We start from the raw sequence: 26242 nt of genomic DNA, 5'->3' as shown, positions 1-26242 counted from the left end.
GATGCTTGCATTTGATTGTGATTGGGATAGATTGACATCTTTTAAAGTCCCCTGGAGGAAAGAAAGCCAAGCTTACTCGAAGGGATTATCCCCTGCATTCATCCAGTTGAATGTGGAGGGCTGCCTTCATTCCGTAAAGAGCGGTGGAGGGGCCGCCCTGCCTTTTTCTCTTGGTGGTTGTGCGTATTTGGACAGAACGTGTTCTGCCTGCAGAGAGGACCTGAAGAAAGTCTCTTAGCAAACAACGAGGGCCTGAAAGGGACAAATGAAGCTGGCTGGTGTGTCTCTTCAGGCTCACAATTTCTCTCTTTAGGTAAAAATGATCACTGTCTACAGTTGCCCTGTAAATCCAGTGCGCCACTGTGCAGGAGTAAATTCACCAAGCCGCCGAGGAGGAAAGCCTTGGTTCCCGACTCTTGTAGAATCCCCAGGAAAAGACTGGAGTCCAGCTGGTCAAAGCAGCCACTTGCTAGGGTCCTTTGTGTCTGTCCCTGTGTTTGTGCATGTGCAAATGGCCCCTTCTCTGTCTGGCTTGCTGTTTATTTTGTTTGGAAAGCTCCTGGCTGTCTGGGATTGTATCTGTTCATTCCCTTCCGTACAGAGGCATGCAAATGAGCTTGTTAATTCAACAGAGCAAGTGATTAATCTGCTCACCTCTGTCCTAGGTCCTGCAGGGAGGCATGAAAGAAACCCCAGTGGGATCTCTCTGTGACCTTGTGTGGCTCTAGGTGCCTTTCTAAGCCTCCTGCTCTTGTCTGTGGAGTTAGAAGGTTGGGCCAGCTGATTTTTAGAAGGACTATCCCTGTTTTAAGGTTCTCTGATTTAGGTAATCGGAGACTAAAAGACATCAAGACAACTAAAAAAAAGACCCATTGTGATTAAAAATACAAATGAGTTATGTAGAAAAATATGTCCTTTGGTTGTATCCACATTTCTAGCAAATAAAAATAAAGAATGCCCACTTAAATTTCAACATCAGGGAAACAGATAATTTTTAGTGTACCAGTAAGTATGTCTCATAAAATATATGAGAAATTTAAGTGGGCATCCTGCATTTTACCTGGCATCCCTAATCCAGAGAGATCATGAAAACTGGACTTAAAGAAAGGCTACTATCCATGCTGACTCCTTTCCAGGCTGTTTTGTTGTGTACTCTCCAGCCACACTGGCTGCCGTTCCACTCCTCCTGCCACAGGGCCTTTCATATAGTCTGGTACCTCTCCTTGAGTCGGCTTCCCTCCCATCTCCTCTCTCATAGCAGTAAGTCATCCTTCAGATTTCAGTTCATAAGTCTCTTTCTCAGTAAAGCCTTTCCTGATACCCTAGCTCAGTGATGGCGAACCTTTTGAGCTCAGCGTGCCAGCATTTTGAAAATCCCTAACTTAACTCTGGTGCCATGTCACATATAGAAATTTTTTGACATTGCAACCATAGTAAAACAAAGATTTATATTTATTTTATATACTTAAATGCTATTTAACAAAGAAAAATCAACCAAAAAAATGAGTTCGTGTGTCACCTCTGACATGCATGTCATAGGTTCGCCATCACTGCCCTAGACAGAGTCAGTATCTCTGTTCCATATTCCTGGGGAGACTAACCTGCCACGATTTTTATGTTTGAATATTCCATAAACACATGCTAAGGTTCATGTCAGTAGATTGAAATCTCAAGGATATTCTTGATGGGTGAACAAAAGAAATAGAGCCATAGAAGTGAGAATTCCCATGGCGTATTTCCAGAACAGTGAAGAAAGCACTTGAGTAGATAAGAGTTAAAGATCCAATTGTTAGAGAACACTGTCCTTGAAAGCCATCTTAGAGTAGATGTTCTGTGGACAGGAAGGAACTCAGGATGGCTGTGAGAAGAGTGCTAACATGATGAAAGTCATTCTTCAGAGGTTTTATTAAATCCCCAAAGGGGAGGCCGAGTCCATGAGCCCTCCATGGGCTGCTAAGGACACAGTGAGGGGATGGCAGAGAACATCGAGTCAAGAAATGCCTACTGAGCTCCATTGCCTCCCACGCACAGAGTGTGTGCTGAGCACAAGCAGGTCCCAGACACTCAGGAGAAACAGAGGCATTGCCCTTTTATTCCATATTATCCTGCAGTCAAAAGTTGAGACAAGCCCTGGCTGGTGGCTCAGTTGGTTGGAGTGCCATCCTGTACACCAAAAGGTTGTGCGTTCAATTCCCAGTCAGCGTACATACCTAGGTTGTGGGTTCAATCCCTGGTCAGAGCATTATGGGAGGCAACTGATAGATGTTTCGCTCTCATATCAATGTTTCTCACTCTCTCTCTTTCCCTCCCTTCCTCTCTGTAAACATATCCACGGGTGAGGATTTTTTTAAAAGTTGAGACAAGGTTAGCTGAAGCTTTCCCTAAATTCTGAAAATTTGTCATACTAAAAAACTTCTTTTCCTGAGGCCATCAAAACTTTCTTCCTGCTGAAAGTTTCTTTTCCCAGTCTTACCATGTCTGCTCTTAAATGTTTAGAAGAGAGCTAGTGACTTTGTTGGAACCACTGCTGGGTTTTCAGATATGTGGACCTGCTGTGTCTGCCCACGCATTCATGCCGTAAATTTTTCCAACTATGGACCAGCCTATATTGTGTTCTTATCACTGTTGATTGCTCTGGCTGGGTGCCAACAGACTGGAAGACACACACACATGATTGTACATACACATGCAGGCATGTACATACTTACACATAAAATGCACATATAAATAAATACACATATATACACATGCGTATGACACACGTACATGCATGTGTATATACACACATGCATTCCTCCATCCACATTTATATGCATAATACTCACATATGCAAACATAGCCACATATACACACATACATATCCATACATTTACAAATAAATATCCTATATAATAAAAGGCTAATATGCAAATCGATCCAACAGCGAAATGACCGGTCACTATGACATGCACTGACCACCAGGGGGCAGATGTTTAACGCAGGAGCTGCCCCCTTGTGGTGGGTGCACTCCCACAGGGGGCTGCTGCTCAGCCAGAAGCTGGGCTCACAGCAGCGCTAAGGATGTCTGACTCACAGTGGGGAGCGGGCCTAAGCCGTCAGTCGAACATCCCCTGAGGGCTCCCTGACTGCAAGAGGGTGCAGGTGGGGCCGAGGGGACCCCCCCCTCCCCGAATGCATGAATTTCATGCACCCGGCCTCTAGTAGATATATAATTTAAGATGGTAATAGCAGGAGATGGGAAGTAAACCAGCATCCTCTGGTTGTCGCCTATAGGGTGGATACTGTGTCCTCTGCCTCTGAATTTCTCTGTCTTCTGAGACTTGTACTTTATATGATACTTGTACCAGAGTTCCCTCCCCCACTTTTTTCTCAGCGCTTTCAACAATCTCAGTCCTTGACCAAAAAGCCCAGCCATGTCATTTTTCTGGAGGATGTGTATGTATTCCACATTTTAATAAGTCCACATTTGCTCGAGAGAGACCTGTTTTCCCAGCCATGAGAGCTGGTTATGGGTCTGCGTCTATTGAAGCTGTCAAGCTGCTTTCCTAACGGTTGGCCAAGCTGGCTTTCTACTGGCAGAACCACTCATTTTTTAGTAAATGTAAAATTTTAGGATGTAACACTACATGTCACACAGCGTGAAGGGTTTTGAACAGCACTGTGTTTTTCCAGAACAGTGTTTGTTTCCAGAAACGTTTCCAGCTTAGATTTACTGTGTTGATGTGAGAGAAAAAAGAAACATTGCAGGAAAAGGTTGGGTAACTTGGATAAAGTTGGCTTAGCCAATTCCCATGAAACTACATGTCTAGGAACTTTCTCCAGATGGGAAACTGTGGTTGTTCCATGTTCTGCTCTCCAGAAAAGTACAAGGAATGCAAGCTGCGGCACTTCATAGAGCTCTAGACAGATACGCTCATTCTTTCCACAAGAACAGTGGTCATGCCTGATCTGGGCTGCTGGCTGACTCTGCAGCCTCATCTCATATGCTCTCCCCCACTCTGTACTTCAGCCATGCAGAATGTCTCTTAGCCTCTTGATGGGCATGTTCCTGGCCTTTGGGTGTGGCCTTTGCTATTCCTCTGCCTTGAGTGCTCTGCTCTCCTCCCCTCCCCTTCACACAGTAAACTCCTACTTACCCTTCACTGTTAAAATTTCCTATTTCTTTGTGTGAATACTTAATTAACACCTGTCTTCCCTATTAGACTGTAGTTACACACAGATGAGGCTGCGCTCTGATCCAGGGAGTCTGTAAACTTTTATTTAGTTAGCCAAAAATCATGTTTTATGTCGGCTTTGGTAATACATTCCCAGGTGTCAGCTAGAGGTCTGGTTGCTAGGTAGGTCTCCTTTCTCCATCCTGTATCAGTTAAGCAGTGGTTCTCAAAGGTTGGTTCCTGGGCGTCACTTGGAACCTTGTTGGAAATGCAGACTCAGGGCTCCACCCCAGCCCTATGAAGCAGACTCTCTAGGGGTGGAGTCCGTCAGTCTGTGTTCTCATAAGAGCACCAGGTGGTTCTGAGGACATTAAAGTTTGACAACCACTGCATTAGAGTGTTACAGAATAGAACTGTGTTTAAGTGTGAGCAGTGCTAAGAGGAACTTAATATCTCTGGAACACGGAGCCAATGAATTTTCAGGTTTTTTTTTAAAAGACATTTTGTCTATGGTTTCTCATCCAGATCCCCCAGCCTGTTGAGACTGTCAGTGAAGTAGGATTCAGTAGGGTGCTGCATCTGACTACATGTTAATTACACAGTTGCGAGTGTTGGATAGAAGGCTAGGATCTTAGGCAATTGATAAGTTATATGGTTTTGCATTTAAGTTTTAATAATGGAATATGGCCAATACAATTTCCTTTTTAGAACAGGAAAGGCTAGAATTAGATAGTCATGCCTCTGTTTGGACTTTTTCAGAATAGTTTTCATATTCCAGAGCAGTTTGGGTTCTCAGAAGCATTCTCCTCATTTTATTTTCCATATCTTTGTCCTGGAAAATGAAGTCTGGGGAAAAGCAGTTTAACTAATAATCATCAGCATCCAGTCCAGAATGTGGAGTTCAAGGGCAGGCAGGCCCTTTGTCTTAAATAGGAGGTACACCACACAGACAATGCAGCCACTGAGGTTAAGCCCAGCGCTGCTCTGGCTCCACCACCCCTGGACTATTTTATTCACTCTGACCAAATGCTGCAAACCAAATGCTGCCAGCTCCATGCCCACTGCTTGGGCAACCCCCTTTTTACATTACTTAAACCCTGCATATGCTCTTAAGACATTGCATCCACATTTTTTAAATTCCTTTACATTTCACTCATCAGCATGTGTTGGGTAAGCACCCTGCCACGGCGGAGTTTTATGAGCTGTGTTTATGAGGCTGCTTTTCTTGAAAAGGGTTATAGTATATTCTACCCAAAACATGGAACTTGACTCTAGGAAATGAGGGCTTTGGCGCTAAACTTGGAGTGAACCTGTGAAGTTGAACGGATCCAAAAATAAGCACAGATGTTATCCATTCTCCAAGTATTCAAAAGCTTTGCATATTTACTTACAGAATCTCTTCTCTCTTCTTACCCCACGCTTTCTCCCTCCTTAAATGAAGGCTGGAGAATGTGCAGCCTGGGAAAAGCTTGAAGCTCCTTTCCTGCCACTTTTGGCCCCTTCCATCCTTCTGAGAGTGGTAGGTGGTAACAGGCTAGCTAAAATCTAGAACCTCCACACTTGAGCAACATTTCACTCTCTCACGCAGAGTTCCTGAAAAGACAACAAGGAGTTGTTACCCTTTTTGTTAATTTTGAAAAAAATGGGAGGAACCAACCATGGACAATAACTGCAGAAAGATTCCATTTTTGAGCACCTGAGTTGTTGAGGTAATTTTTTACGTTCTTTTTAAAATTAACTTTTATTATTTAGTCCAAGCTTTGCATACATCATACATACACTGAGTGGCCAGATTATTATGACCACCTGACGTTTGTAGGCAAATTAGCTATCATTTCACGCTGAAGTTGCTAGAGGGCCAGACCATTATAAATAGGGAAGCAGATTGTTTACCACGACAGTAGAAGTGATTTTTTTCTGAAGATATGGGTAAACAACACAATTTAACAGCCTTTAAACACACACACACACACACATACTCTGAGTGGCCAGATTATTATGACCACCCCATCAGTACTTCATTGGGCCACCTTTTGCCTTCAATACTGCGGCGATTCTTCTTGGCATTGACTCCACGAGATATTGAAAGGTGATGCAAGGAATCTGACACCATGCCTGATGAATAGCACTGTCCAGTTCTGTGAGATTTGATGGTTGTGGAACCAGCTGCCTGATGGCTCTTTTAACTTCATCCCACAAACGCTCAATTGGATTGAGATCTGGTGATTGTGGGGCCACCTAAGCAAGGTGAAGTCTCCCTCATGTTCTTGAAACCACTCCTGCACAATATGAGCACGGTGACATGGCGCATTGTCTTGTTGGAAGAAGCCATCTCCATTGGGATATGCCATCAACATGATAGGATGAACCTGATCAGCAATGATACTTAGGTATGTTGTGCTATTCAGATGTTGTTCCACACGAATTAAAGGGCCCAAATCATGCCAGGGAAACATGCCCCATACCATAACACTGCCCCCACCAGCTTGAAGGGTTGTACTCATGCATGTGGGGTGCATGCTTTCATGCTGTTTCCGCCAAATTCTCACTCTTCCATCTGCATGATGCAACTGGAAACGTGATTCATCGGACCACATGACTTTTTTCCAGTGCTCGACTGTCCAATCCTTGTGTTCCTGTGCGAATTGGAGACGTTTTATCTTGGTAACTGCAGACAGCACAGGTGTTCGAACAGGCCTTTGGCTTCCATGTCCCATACGATGCAGTGTACGGCTAATTTGCCTACAAACGTCAGGTGGTCATAATAATCTGGCCACTCAGTGTATACGTCTATATGTACACACACACACACACACACAGCTTATTTCCAGCCTCTCGGTTCTATTCATTGATCTATATGTCTAGCCTTATGATAATATCACACTGTTTTTGTTAAAAATAAGGAAGTATGAGTCCTCCAGTTTTTGTTTTTCGTTTTCGTTTTCAAGGTTGTCTGATTATTATTGGTCCCTTGTATTACCATATACGTTTTAGGATCATCTTGTCTATTTCTACAATATTAAAAGCCAGCTGATATTTTTATTGGGATTGCATTCAATCTGTAAATCAATTTGGGGGAGTATTGCCATCCTAACAATATTAGGTCTTTCAATGCATGAACATGGGATAGCTTTCCACTTATTTAGATCTTTCTTAGTTACTTTCAACAATATTTTGTAGTTTTCAGTGTATGTCTTAAACTTTTTTGTTAAATTTATTTCTAAGTATTTTACTGTTTTTGATTCCATCATAAATGGAATTGTGTTCTTAATTTTATTGTCAGATTGTTCATTGATAGCATATAGAGATAAAATTGATTTTGGTATATTGATCTTATATCCTTTAACCCTGATGAACTTGTTTACTAATTTAAATAATTTTTGGTGCATTGTTTATATTTTTTATATATAAAATCATGTCCTCTGTGAATACAGGTAGTTTTATTTCTTTGTTTTCAATCTGTGTCCTATCTCTTTTTCTTGACTAATCACCCTAGGTAGAAGTCCTTTTTATTTCTATAAAATAGGTAGTAATGTCTCCTCTTTATTCCTGATTTTAATATTTTGAGTCTTCTCTCCTTTATTTTTGTCCAGGCTACATAAAAATTTGTCAATTTTATTGATATTTTCAAAGAACCAACTTTTGGTTTCATTGATTTTCTCTATTGTCTGTCCCTTCTCTGTTTAATTTATTTACACCCTTCCTTTGGCTTTGGGTTTAATTTGCTCTCCCCCTACCCCCACTACTTAAGGTGGCATATTAGGTTATTTGATTTGAGATCTTTTTTAACATAGGTGTTTACAGCTATAAATTTCCATCTAAATACTTATATAATTGCATCCCATAAGTTGGGATATTGCGTTTTTATTTTATTAATCTCAAAGTATTTTCTAATTTTTCTGTGCTTTTCCCCCTGATCAGTTTTTTTAAGTATTTTGTTTAATTTCTACATCTTTTTGAAGTCCCCAAATTTGTTTTTTTAGTTGATTTTCTAATTTCATTCCATTGTGGTTAGTGAGCATATTTTGTGTGATTTCATTTTTTTTTAATTTATTGAGGCTTGTTTTATGACCTAACATTTGTTCCCTTCTGGAAAATGTTTCATGTGTACTTGAGAAGAATATGAATTGTGCTACTGTTGGGTGGCATGTCCTATCTATGTCTATTAGGTGTCATTGATTTATAGTGTTGTTTAAGTCTTCTATTTCTTTGTTGATCTTCTGTCTAGTTCTATCCATTATTGGAAGTGTGGTATCCACATTTCCAACCTTTATTATTAAATTATCTAGTTCTCCTTTCACTTCTGTCAGATTTAGCTTCATGTATTTTGGGCCTCTATTGTTGGCTTCCTGACAGATTGACACTTTATCATTATAAAATGCTCTTATATGTCTTTAATAAAAATTTTTGTCTTCAAGTCTATTTTATCTATTATTAGTAGCCACTTCAGCTGCTTTTTGCCAGTGTTCTCATTGCTTTTATGACAAAGTCCATTTTCAGAGGCTTTAGTCAACCATTCTGGAAAGCGGGACCTCTGAACTGCCTCTTAAACACCCCTACAATTTCTGTTTTTAGCCCCGCATTCTCCTTTAATACCAAAGTTGATGTTTAGAAATGCTATCATACAGGTATCATGACGTTGTTCTGGTGCTTCAATTCCTGCCTAGGATTAGTTTGGTTGGGTTTGCCGAGTCATTACTGTGGGTTTTTCTACTTCCACCTTCCAAAATTTTGTAACTGTTCACTCCTTTTCTATTTTCTTTGTATTTATCACTAAAAAAAAAAAAAGTGTCTTTACTCAGTGGTTTTTCCAAAAGAACAGAGCTCAATGAGTAGTTTAAATATTTAATCTCTATTTGAGGGAAACCCTTTAGCTGTTAGCTACTTTATTCTAAGTAACTGAATTTTCTTGTATATTCTCCAGCATTTAAAAAATAACCAGAGATCTTTTTTATTATCAGGGATCCAGATATTTGGCAATATCCTAAAGTTAATTAAAGATGGTGCTTACATTATCTTTTAAATTTAGATGTGGAATTTGAACATTATGGATTCAAAATAAGAATGATTAGCTACTTCCAAATCTTTTCACTACTTGATTTTTCTTGGGACAGTGACTCCCAAACTTGACTAAGCACCAGAATCACCTGGAGAGTTTGTTAAAACGCAGGTCACCCAGCATCATCCCCAGAGCTTCCGATTTAGAAGTTGGAGGTGAGGCCCAGGAATTTGTATTTTCAACAGGCTTTCAGGTGATGCTGCTGCCTCTGGTCCTGGGCCCACACTGGGGATCACTACCTGAGTGTGTGAAAGTTAAAGGTGCTCCCTTGGGGGTGGGGAGGACAGTTAGGAAGCAGATGAGAACAGAGAGGGAGAGGAATAAGAGGGAGATAAACAGGGAGGAAAAGGATGTGCCCACTTGCTCTTTCCCATTGCACCCAGCTTGTGGCCGCACTTCTGTTTTATCCATGACAAAACCATGACAAAATAAAACCATGGCAGAATTAGCTTAGAGGTTGAGCATCGACCTATGAATCAGGAGATCACGATTCCTGGTCAGGGCACATGCCCAGGTTGCAGCCTCCATCCCCAGGGTGGGGCGTGCAGGAGACAGCTGATCAGTGATTCTCTCTCATCTGATCAATGTTTCTATCTCTCTCTATTCCTCTCTGATATCTTTTTTTTTAAAAGTGCTTAGAGAAACAGCTCCTGGCATCAGAATTATAACTGTATTCAAGGGAAAAGAGGGAATGAAGTGACACTCCATGAAGAACCTTTAACTGAAGCTCTGCAAATGTAGTTTTATGTGAAATGTTAAAGTGGTTGGGAAGTATGTGCAGGGTCTGGAGAAGTCAGTCCTTGTGTAACTTTATGAGAAGTACTCGTTGAGTGTTGCTAAGGCAACAGGTTCTGGGCAGTTTAATTCGGGAGACACTGTGCACACTTTGTTATCTCCTAGGGTCCCCCGTCCCCTTTTTGCACGTCTGAGAAGGCAGGGGCACTAAGTCACTTAGGCAGAGGGTCAGACTGAGTGTCTCCTTTGGGCCACAGATAGGAGCCCAAACTTAAGGCCATCCCTCTGGGTTATTTTCATGTAGCCATTTGGAGATGCTGCCACAATTATCTCACCTTTAACCATTTTTGTTGTTGTTATTGTTCTCAGAATGTTCTTCTGTGGTGTGGTTGTAAATATTGAGAAATAAAATTGGGCTGCAAAGGATAGAGGTTGTTGGGAGGAAGCCAAGAGAGAGGTGAGAACTCAAAACCCTTGCCCCATATGAGGCTGCCTTTCAGACACTTATTACTTAAAATGCAGTCATCTGGATACTTCCTGCTGTCACTTCAGAAAGTGAAGAGTGGGGAGAGAGGAAGCATGGTCTGGATAGAGATAGCAGACATGAGAAAGCAAGTTGTAGGAGACTAGTTTTACCTCCAACCTGTCACTTCATTTGTTTAGGGCTATTGTGGTTTGGTTTTTAATATAAAATGATGTTTTAGTTTTAGATAATTCCCAAAGGTACCTGATTCTGTGATTTTTTTTTTTTTTTGCAAGGTCATCTCTTACAACTTTTGGACAGCCAGGGTAAGAAACCAGGTCTCTTGGCTTCTGAGATAGAGCTTAGGGTATATAGAAGATTCAGTCTTCCCTAAGCCCTGTGGACCCGGAGGCTCCATGTTATTTCCGGGTAGCGGTTTAAATGGCTGTGGAGGACAAGGAAGTTCATTGCTATGATAATCAGGCAGTCACACTGGGGAAAATATGATGTATCTTCTTGTGTAGGAAAAAGTCAGTATTACCCAATCCAGCAATCAGATTTTCAGACAAAGGCATGGCCCTGGAACATGCTGTCTATGCCTGAGCATAGCATTTTCTTGAATCCAAAAACAGTTTTTTAAAAAATCATTGTGTACTTGGCTTGTCTGTTTCTTTTAGATATGAATGTATATCTTGCCTAAAATTTTTTCTCGGTCTTATTTTGAAGGCAACTAAATTGCCCTGGAGATATTAGTTGTAGTGGTGATTAATTTAACCTTTCCTGAGCACCTACTGTGTGTCAGGCTTCGTGTGAAGTGATCCCAGAGGTAGGTGAATACAGAGAGAAAGACAAAGGGGAAAAAGCCAATATTCATTTATCCATCCCTCCTTTTATTCCTCAGAGATTTGTTTGTGTTTTGTTTTGTTTTAAATATATTTTTATTGATTTTCAGAGAGGAGGGGAAAGGGAGAGATAGAAACATCAATGATGAGAGAGAATCATTGATTGGCTGGGGGATTGAGCCTGCAACCCGGGCATGTGCCCTGACAAGGAATTGAACCGTGACCTCCTGGTTCATAGGTTGACGTTCAACCACTGAGCCATGCCGGCCGGGCCCTCAGGGATTTGTTGAGCATTTTCTGTGTGCCCAGGTCTGGACTGAGTGCTGAGGATACAAAAGTGAATAAGACAGACATATCCCTGTTGTCCCTCAAGACCGTGCTTCAATCAAGCTTGATTAACCCTGAAGCAGAAAAGGTCAGAACAGTCTGTGGTGGGTGGATGTATAGGTGAGATCAGGGTCCAGGGGCAGCTTCCCGGAGGAGGTAATCTGGGAACTAAAACACAGTAGATGCGGTGCTAACAAGTGAGGCAGCGGCAGAAGGAGCAGCGAGGCAGTGGCCGGACAGAGGACACGCTTACTTGTACAGAACATGGATTTAAGGGAGAACAGTTGGAAATAGGACTATTTATATTTGAAAGATGTTTAATTCCTTTCTTAGGAGTTTGGACTTCAACCTAAGGCAGTGGTCGGCAAACTCATTAGTCAACAGAGCCAAATATCAACAGTACAATGATTGAAATTTCTTTTGAGAGCCAAATTTTTTAAACTTAAACTATGTAGGTAGGTACATTGTTATTACTTAATTAGGGTACTCCTAAGGCTTAGGAAGAGCCACACTCAAGGGGCCAAAGAGCCGAATGTGGCTTGCGAGCCGCAGTTTGCCGACCACTGACCTAAGGTAATGGGGAAATCACTAAAATATTTCATCATGGAGGAATTATTATAGGAATCCCTAGCCAAAAGAACATAAATATGGTATAACTACATTGAGTTTAAGTTAAAACAATAGCAGAACAATAAAATTGTGTACTCTCTATGATTGTTGATATATAAATTGTAATTATGAGTATAGCAACGAATGAGAGGATGTCTAAAAGTAGAATCTACTATTGCATGGTAGATTTGAAGTCTTTAAGAATTCCTTTCTAATACTCACTCAGCATCAAATCTCTATTATATGCCAGCAGATCAGACTGCAATGCCTTTCCTCTGCCATCAACTATGAGAGATCTAATAGTACTCATGCAATTTTAAAGTGTGTGGTTATAAAACATCCGGCATAGGCAAATCCATAGAAACAGAAAATAGATTGGTGGGGCGATGGAAATGTTCTGGAATTAGTGGTCATGGTTGAACAATATTGTGAACGTACTAAAAACGCTGAGTTTTACACTTTGGTTAAAATGGTTAATTTTATGTAATGTGAATTGTATCTCAATAAAAAATACAAGGGAAAAAAAAGATGCTGCTTGTTGTTTTTTTGTAGTAAAGGGCAATCGGAAGTGTGAGTTGAACTGCCAGGCAATGGGCTATCGCTTCTATGTACGCCAAGCTGAGAAGGTCATTGATGGCACCCCCTGCGACCAGAACGGCTCGGCCATCTGCGTGTCTGGGCAGTGCAAGGTAAGTGCCCCCGGACTGAGGCATCGGGGTGGATGCTTGGGCTGTTTGAGCTCTGACTGCCAGGCTGTGGGCTGCTACCCCCCCCCCCCCAACCCAGAGGCCCCAAACATAAGCTCTGGGAGAAGTGGGAGGAGATGGGACTGTTTGGTCTGCTCTGTGTTTTTTATCTTTGGGAATCACCATGTCTCACTCTGGTATTTCAATTACTCAGTGATTTATGTTTACCTACTTGCTTCAGAGGGGACACTGATCTGTGCTCATTGCGTCGGGAACCCCTTCCTCCCTCCGGCGTGGAGGTTATGGAACAGCCATTGCTGGGACGGCCCTGAAGGTGGCATTTTAAGGGCATGGTTTATTTTATCTTGCCTCCCACCAGATGGGGCAGGCTTCCAAATGAAAGTTGTCTCCTGCCCTTTACAACAGAAGTTGTACTTTAAACAGGAAGAGTTTTCAGCCCCTTTGGCCTTCTGAAGTCTGTCCCAGGAACTCCCAGCAGCACATTCTGCAAACATTCTGGGCCTGAGAGAAGCCCTGTGGGATGCTAACCTTTGGCGGAAAGCATCATTTGGTTAAAAATAGGCATCTTAGATGAGGAGGCACAAGTCCCACAGCCACAATAGCGTGGGCCCGGACTGCCACTCTCCTTGCATCTGTAACGTAGTAGGTGGAGCGGAGCAGGTAAATGACTAGTTGGAGCCCAGACTGAAACTCTACCTTAATTAAAGCTCAATCACATCTGAAGGTTCCTGTTCTACCTGGAAGGTAGATTGCTACAGTACTCCGTATTAGAGCTATTCAAGTGTGATTTCTAAGCACGGCCTCCCCCGCAGTCTTTTTATAGTGAGGAGGTTTCAAATAGGATACAAATAACTTATCTGGATAGTCTCAGATTGTGACTGAAAGTTGAGAAAGGAACAAGCTGTGTTTGCTATCTAATCTGTGTGAGGTATCTTTGGAAGAGCGACCCCCCGAAAGCATTAGAAATCTGTGTAGGCGAGGAAGGGAGCATGGTGGGAAGTATAGTGGAGTCTGGCCTCCACTTTTTCACTCCTTTGAAAAAACCATTGGGTTTCACACATTCCCTCTGAGCCTCCCCTCCCTCAGATGAGCCCTGGGGGAGTTCCATTAGCGTTTGTGGCGTCCAGCTCAACTGGCCTCTGCTTCTAAGTGTTGCTGAGACTGAAATGACGGTCCTGAAGCAGCTGGCTCTTTCTTTGAGACCCTGAATGAACTGCTTGGTCTCCTGGTGCAGGTGCACACTGTTGGGAGGGGTACGGTGCAATGGTTAGAAACATGCCCTCTGAGGTCAGACTGCCTCTTCCGCTGGTTTGCTTTGTGGTCTTGCCCAAGTTCTGTAAGCTCTCTGGGCCTCTGTACATTATCTACAGGCTGAGGAGGATAGTACCTACCTCCTGTCTGTAGTGAAGAGTCGGGAGCTACTCCGCAAGGCCCTGTAACAGGTCTGCACTGAGTAAGCGTGCTGCTGTGTCAGTATTATTGTTTGTTGCATTTGAGTTTTAACTGCAAAAGTATTTGCTTTTCTGTAGATTATAGAGTTGTCAGATTCACACCATCATTTTGTTGTTGTTAATCCTCACCCAATGATGTGTTTTTTTCCATTGATTTTTAGAGAGAGTGGAAGAGAGGGAGGGAGAGGAAAAGAGAGAGAAACATTGCTGTGAGAGAGACACATCGATTGGTTGCCTCATGCACGTACCCCGAGTGGGACAGGGGATTGAACCTGCAACCCAGGTGTACGTGCCCTTGCCCCGGAATCCAATCAGAGACCCTTTGGTGTGCGTGGGCTGACACTCTAACCGCTGAGAAACACTGGGCAGGGCTCATACAGTCTCTGAGGCAGCTCTCTCACTGCAGTGTGACTCCTGGGGAGTGCAAGTTCTAGTTGGGTGGGTCTGGGGAGGACTGGAGTATCTGGTTTTCCGACATGCTGCCATGTGATATGGATGCTGTTGGTTTATGGATTATACTTTGTGTAGCAAAGTTTTAAAGGACACTGATTAAAACCTACTTAACAAAGAATCAGAAATGTAAATACAGAGTGGTGAAATGATTTGGAAGGAAGAAGAAATGTGATCTCTTTCTACTGGGCAAGCATGTTTTCTTAGTGTTGCATTGAGTGTCTCTGAACTGATGATATGAAAGAAAAGCAAACACTTATAAGGACTATAAGGACATGGATATACATTTTTACCAATTGATGAAAACCTTTCATACTGTAGGGCAACACAGTTTGAAGTTGATAATTGCTAAAAGGCTGAGACAGATAGTCTCAGGGTGTGAGTAGATTCATAGGAATTGGATGTTACGAGGACAACTTTGATGTTCCATCCTATTTGTTTTCTGTGCTTTCGCCTAAAACTCACTCATTAAAGTTGTTGGAACCACTGACTCTCCCGTCCTCGTTAGAAATTCCGTTTAAATGATCTGAGGTACGTTTGCTTCCCAGGCTGAGATTCTGTTTACTTTGCATCTTTCAAAGGGTACAGAGCCCTTTTCCGAATATTTGATTGGAAGCCCAGAATTCAGATTGATATCTGCTTGGCTGACTCATGGCCGAGAGAGCTGTCACTCACGGTCATGACTGTCTGCCTCTGAAATAACTCCAGAGGCCCCTGCTGCAATAAAACTTAATGAAAGGCAGCAAGCATTAAACAGGAAAACGAATGAAACCCACAAAAGAGACACCAAGCGGAAGGCCGAACCGCCCAGGCAGGCAGGAAGGCTCTGCCCAGCGCCTGGTGGGCACCCTGCGTGCTCGCCTTCTTGCTGGGGCTCCTCTGTTTTACAGCCAGTAGTTGGGAGAGGGGCAGGAAGAATGCAGATGTCCTCGGACTGGAGGCTGGAGGAAGTGGGGGACCCCTCCAGTGCTGGGTGACACTTCTTTTTTGGACAAGGACTGAAGGACCCCAACTGTTGGCTCCAGGCTGAGGACTGCATGCAGGTAGGCTCTGAAGGGAAAGCGCTCTGCCCTGTCATTTCTCTAAAGCACCCGGAGCTCACAGAGTCCCGCCTTCCTCATCCAGACCCCTTCCCTCTGGACATCAAAGAGGACCACCTGGCCCGTCTCCAGAGCAGCCTCCGAGACACTTCCAGCCCTGCCCAGGCATTATTGCCACTTATGGGGATGAGAGCGTTTATGTCTAATGAACAGAGATCAATCCTTAAGCATCACATTAACTGTGCTGTCATGATTTTTAACATGATCACAGCTTTAAACTCTGCCTGAAATTTTTTGAATTTTTATAGTTAAATGTGTATTTATTATTTTTGCTCATGATTTAATACAAATAAATGAAACTTTGCCTTCAAAGGTTTAGCAGGCATTTGAAAGAACAGGGTCATTTGGGTAATGACTACCAAAAAACCAACCTCACTCCCTGGAGACTGGCCTTCCAGAAACCTCCACGTTCCAGAGCTGCATGATACTGAGAGAGTCAGAATCACTCTAAGATCCACCCAAAAACGCTGTTCCTTTGGTGGTAAAGCGCAGTCCTCTGTATTGCAAAGCTGATGCAAAACCTCAAAGGAAGCAGATGTTGGAGCTGATGCAGGCTAGCAAGGCACTGGAACCGGCCATGTGCCAGACCCTGCTCGGTGCCTTACTTCGCAGTTGTTTCATCAGTTCGTTTGTCTTCACAATTAGCCAATCAATAGGAGTTTTCATCCCTGTTTTACAAAAGACTGTTGAAAAGATGAGATGACTTGGACACACTAAGTGCTGCATAGGGGTTGACTATTAATATTGACTTTTAAGCCCTAGTGGGTTTGGCTCAGTGGAAAGAGCATAGGCCCGGGGACTGAAGGGTCCCGGCTTCGATGCCGGTCATGGGGACGTACCTAGGTTGCAGGCTTGATCCCCAGCCTTGGTTGGATCGTGAGGGAAGGCAACCAATCGATGTGTCTCTCTCACATCAATGTTTCTCTGTCTCTCTCTCCCTTCCACTCTCTCTAAAAACCAATGGAAAAATATCCTCAGGTGAGGATTCAAAAATATTGACTTTTGAAACAGAGTAGTTTGTATGTGATGGGAGAGACCTTTGTGCTTCAGGTCTCCCTTAGTCTGAGTTTATTTTTCTCCCTGGTTCTTCCCAAAAAGACTGTCTTTCCAAAACACACATCAGGACATGCCTCTTCTTTGCTTAAATTCCATCTCTGGCGCCCCATTGCCTATGGAATAAAGGCCAGGCCCTTCATCATCTGTCTGCTGCCAGGCCTCCCTGGGCCCCCAGGGCTGGCCAGGCTGCGACGTGTTTCTCCGTGACCCAGCAGGCTGCAGGCTGTGCCTCCAAGGGAATGCACACGCTGTTCCATCAGTCTGGAGTGCCATGCTGTGCCCACTCTTGGTCCGCCCCATACGCTCTGTTCAAAAGCCACCGGCTCACCCCCTTGTGTACTGTTCTGTTCTTCTGTTCCCACTTCTTGTAACTGTTTGTTCCCACCGCCCCGCCTGCCACCCAGCCATCCCGGGAGCAATTCCAGGCACTTGGCTTTAGCAAATGCCGACCCTTTGAATAGGTGCTGAAAATAAATGAGTGAGTGAGTCAAGGTACTTGATGACTCAATCTAGTGGATTTTAGCAAATGAAATCAGTCTTGAATGCAGCAGAGTCTCGGTTTGGGCTGGGCTGGGCAGCTCAGTGCAGATAAAACAACGGCATGAAGTCCCCTTGGCCCAATCCCCAGAACCCAAGGCCTTGGAGGTTGGGGAGAGTTTCTTGGCACCCAAACTCCTGTCTCTCTCATCTCGTTTTTAATTTTGCTCACTCTGAATTTCCTGAGTCACTTCAGAGCTAATGACAGGACAAACCTAAGCAAGTGTGTGCTCCCATGGCGCCTTCTGTTGAGATGAAAGTGCCCCTTCTTCCCTCCCCTCCCCCCACACTTGCTCCCTCCTTCCTACTCAGCCCTGCCGGGGTTCTTGTTCCAGCATCTAGAAGGGTTCAGCAATTGGAAAAGGGGCTGTGTGTAACTTAAGAGTCCAGAGACGAAGCATAATTTTGAAAGGCATATGGGGTCAGAGGAGCTTAGCTAGAAGGAACTAAGATCTAGTCTCAAGACCCCATGCTTTTTATTAACACAAATTGTCCTGAGGCAAGGCAGAGATATACACTTCGAAGGGGTAGGGTTTCCTGTACAGAGGCATTGTCAGAATGGGGGACTTAGCCTACGGCCGGCAGTTCAGGTGTTTGGTCAGTAGGAGGCAATAACATGTAGATTAAGATGCTCTGAGCTGTTTGGCAGCAAACAATCATCTCTTTTCAGGTTTGGGGAAATGCCATCAGCCATTCCCAACAGGTGACAACATATGTGACTCAGCCCTTGTTGAGTCCCCAAGTTCCATCAACCTTTTGATGAAACTCTTGCAATTATGACATTCTAGAATTGGCTTCTGGCAATTATGACATGCTAGAATTGGCTCCTGTGGCCTGCCCTCCAAGCACACTTCTTGGAGCCTTTCACATCTCCTCCTCAGCTGAGGCATCGCTAGGCTTCCATCCGGACACATCAGCAGTTTCAGAGTTATTTCATAAATTAAAGCAAGGTAACTGGTTCCGAATGTTCAGAGACAAACTCTGGATCTGCGTGTGGCCCTGACAGGAAGGAAGACATGGTGGGCATCTGTGTGTCCTGTGGGTGTTCAGGCACCGGGTTTTCATCCTCCTCCTCTAGCAACTGCTGCTGTGCTGTCCCCAGCCAAACAGACCCTGCTCTTTTCCTACCTGTTTGCCCTGAGTTGCTTTTCTAATTTCTCTTGGTGAGCAGCTTTATTTTATGTACTTTTTTTTAGAGTTCTGTCGTTACTTGAATGAGACTTAGAGAGTAATTACTTTGGGTGAGGTTTCTCCCCTTTGCTAGACATTTGCATGGTTCAGCCTTGAAGCAGAATTCCAAGCTAATGTGACACTTTGTGGACTCCCTCTTGTATTCCTATCCCCATCAAACTGTGTTCTAAAAGTCTTTCCGCTTGTGGCTATTAAAATGCTTATGTTATATTTTAGTTGTAGTTACCGTATTGAAATGTGCCTGAGCTTCTAAAGGAGAATGAGTGTTGATATATTTGTATCCTCAGTGCTTAACATATGAAAGTTATCCAATAATGTTCTTAAAATAGATGTGTGGACGAAAAAAAAAAGTCAAACACTGATTGTGAAACCTTTCCTACAAGAATCAAGAATAGGTTTAACAAAGTATTGGCATTTTAGAACCCAGGCCCTGTTCTCAAGACCTCTTGAAATCCTAAATCTAAAGTGAACTTGATGAAATGTACCTAATTATATGCACTTCTTTCCCATTATCTATGATTTTTCTCATTTTTAAACAGCGGGACCACTACCTCACATAAAAACTCTGTTTAGATCTATTTTTTTAAATGTAATGTTTTTATTGATTTCAAAGAGAGGAAGGGAGAGAGAGGGAGAGATAGAAACATCTGTGATAAGAGAGAAACATCGGTTGCCTCCTGCATGCCTGGGATCGATCCCAAAACCCAGGCATGTGCTCCAACCAGAATCAAACCGTGACCTCCTGATTCATGGGTCAACGCTCAACCACTGAGCCGCACCAGCAGGGCATGTTTAGATTTCTTTATTAATACATACTTATTAATTATTATCATCATTAATTATGAATTAACAACCAAGCAATATATAATTATTAATTTATTCAACAAATAATCTTAACTGCTTGTTGCCATACACTGGGCTAGGCATTGTAGATAAAACAATGGAAAAGATTAACATGGTTCCTACCCACATTGAACTTAAAATCTAATGGAGAAAGTAATAAAGAGAAAAGGCCAGTTAACAAGCAAGAATTACACATTTTGATGAGTGTTATGAAGTTAATAGGAACTGAAGCAGTGAGCAGTGGTGGGGAGGCATACATGGGGTGTAGGGGAAGGTCTCCAGGGAGGGCAGGTGGAGGTAACAAGTGGAGGCAAGACTACTTACTGACCTGGCAATCCCTGGGATTTGGAGAAAATGTAGACCAAGTCTCCAGCCAGGACCCAGTACCTGCGCGGTGCTCAGGAGCTGACAGATGTGGGGTGATCATTTTGTGCCTTCTCCCTGCTCTCGGCCTGTTAATCGGGTCTCCTCCTGATGGTGCCATACTCAGTTCCTCCTGGGTGCCCACACATCTTCTGGAACACATGCTGGCATTGGCAATAGAAAGCCCTCCACCTGTTCCATTCAGTCATCCTTGAGGCCCAGGAAGACTGCCCTGGAAACTGGATGAAATAATGGATCAAGAGCAGGTTTGGGGCTCAGACAGGATCTCCAGTACTACAACAGAGGAAAGAAGGGCTGCTCAGTAAGAGTGGAGTAAGGTGATTGAGCTTCCAACCTACCCCTCCTGGTGGCCCTCCTACATCAGAGTGTCAGGAGAGAGAGAATTTCAGGGTTCCTCCCTGCTAGGTTTCCTTAAATGGGCAGCATTCCCCCAAAGGGAACTAAAGAAGTATTGTCTCCAGATCGGCAGGGCTGGTGACTGGACTGGGACTGAGAAATGAGAGGAGTTTCAGCAGAGCCAGATAGTCACCTCTGCCCCAGCGCACCCCATCCCTGCCCCTAAACCAGACGCAGACTGGAAGCCCCGCCTGAGTAGGCTCCATTGTGGCACACGGCTGCAGAGTGGCACAGTGCTCACTGTATACCTGCTCGGCTCTAAGATGCTGTTCCACAGGCACAGAATAAGATTCTCGGGGTGCAGAAACCTGTGCTGCATACAGAAACCGCAGGCTCTCTACCAGACGAGCACGGCCAAGGGGAGCAGTAGCCCCCTTTCTCTTCGGTCCCGTGCACATTCTTGCTAGTCAGCTCATGCTCTTACTGGTGACACTGTCAGAGGATCAGACTTTTTTTAAAACACAGGCCGTTAAGCCTGATGATGATTCCGGCAGAGCCTGGAAGTCTGAGCGAAGACGGAGGGGGAAGCCCATCATCCTAACACCAAGCTGGGGGGGCATCTCAACTAAACTTCTGCCAGAGTCGGCTCAAACCGAGTAGTGAGTATCATTGCGAGGGTGATAGACAAGCCTTAGAAACTATCTGGAGGTGTTGTATGTATGTGTGTATGTATGTGTGTATGTGTGTATGTATGTATGATGACAAAAGTGCTAGATGAAAACACATTTTTTATCTTATAGATAATAATACATTTACATGACTCAGACACCAAAAGGTGATTCCCATTCCCTCTCCACCCAGTTTCCTGTTTTCCAACAGGAAATAACCACTTTGATAGTTTCTTTTTTAAGTCAAATATTTTTCTGCACCCAGGAGCCCATTCATATTATATTATTTTCCCTGTTAGGGGGCACATGGAGTAGCACATCACACACACGGCTCTGAACTTTGCTTTACTTAACATAGTTTGGAGAACTCTCCGCTTCAATATCTAAAGCATGTCCTTATTCATGTTATGGTTGCGCGGTACTGCACTGAATAAACTAACCATAATTTATTATAACATGTAGGTTATATCCGGTCTTTTACCATAACCAGCGATGCTGCTGTAAGTACAGTTGTGTGTGGGCCAGTAAACATATTTGCAAGTGTCTATAGGATAAATTCCTAGAATTGAGTCAAGAGTGTGCATCTATTTGTGATTTGAATGCCTAGGGGTGGCATTTGCTCTCCAGAGGTTGAAACATCTAACAGCTTCACCAGCAATGTCTGAGGTGGTATGTGTGCTGAACAGCATTGGGATTTTTGCCAGTCCCATTCGTGAGAGATAGTCTTGGGTAGTTTTCATTTGCATTTATCTTATTTTCAGTGAGTTTGAGCATCTTTTCATATGTTTAAGAACCACAGGGCCTGGAATAAGAGGAGTGAGGGGCACAATTTAAGGAGGATTAAGTTATATGAAATTCTCAGGTTCTTCTTAAATTTTGTGCCTTAGGCACCTCCCCTGCCCTATTGGAGTCCCAGCCCCGAAGAGTGTGTACCCTTTTGACCCGGGAACCCTTTTCATTCCTTGTGTGTGATCTGTTTTTATATTGAGTTGTTGATCTTTCTTAATTTTTAGGAAATGGAAGAATTTTTATTATATAAATTGCAGGGGGGTTTTGTTTTGTTTTGTCTTGTTTTTAGGTAGTCTTTGACTTATGTGCATGGTGTTTCATTACTTTTTGCCATGCATTTTTCAAGTGGTGAATTTAGCAATGTCCACTTTTATCGGCCTAGAATTTGTGCCTTAGAAAAACTTTCTTCCGCACTCTGAAGTATAAGGAAAAATTCTGCTATGTCTTCTTTCAGTAATTGGCTCTATGCTTTTACATTTTTACATTTTATATTAATCCATTTGAAATTAACCTTAATGTCTCATGTGAGGTATGGATTCAGTTTTGTGTTTTTTTCAGATGGTTACCCAGTGTGCCTTTACCATAATAGAATAAATCTTTCCCATGCTGTTTTTGGGCTTGCTCTTCATTACTCTTGGTATGTATGTAGATATGTCTGTCTGTATGTATATGTGTATGTATGTGTGTGGGCTTTCTATTCTATTCCATTAGTCTACATGTTGAATACAAGAACATACATTTTGACAGAAATAAAATATTCTGGCATTTAAAGTTATGCAAGGAAAGCTTGCTCTTTGCTTGGAGCTCAGGCACTCATGGACTTCAGATGCAAATGGTTCTTTAGGAAAAGCCATTTGTTTTTAGGGGACTTAACAAGACTTCATATTTACAATAAGTTTTTACCTGATTGAAAACTTATGTTTTATTAATTTTTAGAACTGTATGGCAGAAGTCACAAATATGAAGAGTACTCCAGATGATAAAATTAGTAGATTAATTGAAAAGCACGAAAAGTTTGTTCTGCTTTTCAGAACAAAATATGGGGGCGGGGAGAGGCTGGGAATCGCCTGTATCATTTTCTGCCATTTAGAAAATGGGCAGTATCTTCTATGAGTTTTATTTTATACAGATCCTACCAAATTTTTTAGAATTAATCAACCCATCCCTTGATGGTTTGAAATTTACATTTTCCCCTGCTTATTTCTCTTGTTTTATTTTCCCAATTATCAGCAAAATGCTAGTAATTGTCGCATTTACAGATATTATAAACCTGGTCTCCTAACCAGATCCTGAAAGGATGGCAGGAGAAAAGACTCTTTTTGCTCTATGTCCAAACTCACCCAAAAGGACTAAGGAAGGAAGATCGGTATTAACCATGATTGTCATTTAAGGGGAGTGAGTAAAATCATATATGTAAAAAGATCTTGGGTTCACACATTTGGTATCCAAATACTAGCCTTGTTTTCCCAAAACTTGTACTTGGCAAAACCTTAAGGTATGCTTGTCAGACTTGTGAGAGCTAAGATGAGCTTTTCCTAGGTGAAAAATCATTGTCTTTTGGGTTCAAATCAGTTTCTAAAAGCCCGATCTCAATATTTCACACATACAATGAGAGGTTTCAAATATACAATATTAACAAGTACAGTGTCTGGTGTTCCATGTTGCTTAATGTATTCTTGCTAATATTTCTCACTTGATAAAAAGAAAAAAAAGGCTTTTTTAAAAAATAAATATTTAAGCCCTCTGAGTGAGGCTAGAGAACATGCACTATTTTGTAAGAAGTATGTGTCTTGCCACTTTTCCAGCTCTTATAGATTATGTAGCACAGTATCAAGTAAATGTAACTTGAATATTCCTTCTGGTGATGACTTTTTAGCTCAGGGGTCCTCAAACTACGGCCCGCGGGCCACATGCAAATGCAAATATTGTACTTGTTCCCGTTTTGTTTTTTTTACTTCAAAATAAGATATGTGCAGTGTGCATAGGAATTTGTTCATAGTTTTTTTTTTAACTATAGTCCGGCCCTCCAATGGTCTGAGGGACAGTGAACTGGCCCCCTGTTTAAAAAGTTTGAGGACTCCTGTTTTAGCTGATACCTTAAGAAGGGCTGTTTAATATAACTGGTTGATAGTGACATCTAGTGTTCAGTATTGAAATTACATGTCTTTAAAATCAGCTTCTGAGGAAACTAGGACTGGAGATAGACTAAATAGGCCAGAATTAAAATAAGTGGAAGTGGAGTGATGAAGATAATAACTGGGGCAAATTTGAGTTAGGAGGGTGATGTCCTCCTTTTTAAAAAAATATTTTTATTGATTTCAGAGAGGAAGGGAGAGGGAGATGGAAACATCAATGATGAGAGAAAATCATTGATTGGCTGCCTCCTGCAGGCCCCCTACTGGGGATCGATCCAACAACCCTGGCATGTGCCCTTGACTGGAATTGAACCCGGGACCCTTTAGTCCACAGGCTGATGCTCTATCCGCTGAGCCAAACCGGCTAGGGCGAGCAGGTTGATGTCTTCTTGATGACACCACCAAGAACTGTAAATAACACTTGAGGGATATTGTGTATGGACATGCAAAGTAGACCGCTGTTTGCTCTCAGACTTAGTTCTTAATCCAGTTTTTTAGTTCAGTCCTCCTTGACCCTTCCCAAATCAGGTGTGTGCTGAACTCACCAACCAAATTACCTTGAGCAAGTCCCATCATTTCTTCGAGACTCAATCCCCTTAAATACAGAGATGCTGAAACCACCTCATTAAGTTCTAGGAGAATTGAATGTTGTTTGGTTTATAGAGACCTGAGCTCAGCTGCGGGGCAGGGCATCATGAGGGCAGTGCTGCTGGTGGCAGTGAGGTAGTGACGTGTCTGGAGCTCATTTGCTGCACCTTGAGGGGGTAGCAAAGGCAGATGGGACCAGGTGTAGAAATTTTCTAGGAGATTGTAACCGGATCATGGGAATAGTGGGCAACGAGAGCTGTATCCTGATGTGAACAGAAAATGTGGCTTGTATGAGGCTCAAGTGAAGGGAATCATTCTGCCTCAAAAGGCACTGGGGTTGAGAAAGCTACTGCCCAGCTGACTTGGGGTTGGTGCGGGAGAGAAAGATGGGAGGAAGTCTCAGGCAGCCTTGGGTAGAGTGTTTTGCCTGAGAAGCTTTAAGAATGTAAAGTACAGCCCTAGCTGGTTTGGCTCAGTGGATAGAGCGTTGGCCTGTGGATGGAAGGGTCTTGAGTTCGATTCCAGTCAAGGGCACATGCTCAGGTTGCAGCTTCGATCCCCAGTGAGGGACGTGCAGGAGGCAGCCGATCAGTGATTCTCTCTCATTGATGTTTCTACCTCTCTCTCTCCCCCTCTCCCTTCCTCTTTAAAATCAATTAAAAAAAATGTAAAGTGAAGAAGTGATCACTTACTCCGCCACTCACTAGCTGGGTCTCCTTTGTCAGATTTCTTGACTATCCTGATCTCCATTTTCCACTCTGTAACATGGGCTGATAATTGGCGCTCACCTGGCAAAGATATGTGAATTAAATGAGCAGATGTGTATGAGGCCCTTAGACACACCAGGCACACGTAGTAAGCACGCTCTGTTAACTCTTACTGCTTCTCGCCATGAAGGGAGGAGACAGAAGCAGAAGATTTAAAACAAGACAAACAAAATTCTATTCAGCCCCTGGACACGTGACTGATCCTCCTTGCCATTCTGCCCTGTTCCCTCTGCCTGGAATCCTTTTTCCCCTCCACCTCCACTTAGGTCTCCTCTGGGAAGCATTCCCTGGCTCTGGGGGTGGGTCATCATTGCTCTTTGCCCACAGTTTATGGTTTTGACACAATTTCTGCTCTCATTAGATTGTAGTGCCCATATTTGTTTTCATATCTGACCTCCCTGATAAACGATGAGCCCCTTGAGAAGGCCTGACGGAGCTTTAAGTGCTTAAGAAATGTTGATAGAATTGAGAAATATGAGAGAGGGAGAGAAGCTGACAGCGTACAACGTGTGTGGCAAATGTTCTTTGAATCTAGACTGTGTGGATTTTATTGAGCTGATCTTGCAACCTTTTCTGTATGCTTGCAATCCTTCAAAATGCAGAATTGGAGGGGTGAATGAAAGATTTGCCCTGTTTTCTTTTTTGCATTTAAGGCCTTTTTGGGGGTGGAGAGTATTGAACTAGGTTCTGAGACCTGTCGTGTGTTTCCCCTTCCTGTCCTGACCTCCCTGGGCTGCTCAAGCTGCTCAGAAATACTGTCTGTGTCCAAATGAGGAAGCTGTCCTCTCCACCTGCCAGTCCAGTACCCGAGTTAGCTCTGCTCAACTGGGGTTCCACCGGTCATTAAGAGAGAAACAGATCCCTCTCCTCCTAGATATGAACACTGCTCTTTACATTTCTTGGCAGCCACCGTGTATTTCAGAATTGGAGATGAAGAGGGATAACCTTAATTTTGCAAAGAGGAAACATTGGAACAGTCCAGTAAAAAATGCATGTTCAGTTCAGAGCTGGGAGAAAAACTATATATTGTCACTCCCAGGCCCCCTGCTGG

At 43.1% G+C, this 26242-nt stretch overlaps 1 protein-coding gene across 1 annotated transcript in view; it reads left to right on the top strand.

Moving 5' to 3' along the window:
* Positions 1–26242, top strand: part of THSD4 (thrombospondin type 1 domain containing 4) — a gene marked incomplete at its 5' end in the record, with an annotated part of 579672 nt that overhangs the window by 236523 nt on the left and 316907 nt on the right. The window contains one exon of the mRNA XM_081084939.1: positions 12742–12878. Within this exon, the coding sequence (XP_080941065.1) occupies positions 12742–12878 (137 nt within the window). The remainder of the gene's footprint in view (positions 1–12741; positions 12879–26242) is intronic.

This window comes from Myotis nattereri, assembly GCF_964212035.1.
Source record: "Myotis nattereri genome assembly, chromosome: 1".
Classification (NCBI taxonomy): Eukaryota; Metazoa; Chordata; class Mammalia; order Chiroptera; family Vespertilionidae; genus Myotis; species Myotis nattereri.
This window is presented reverse-complemented; position numbering and strand designations above follow the sequence as displayed.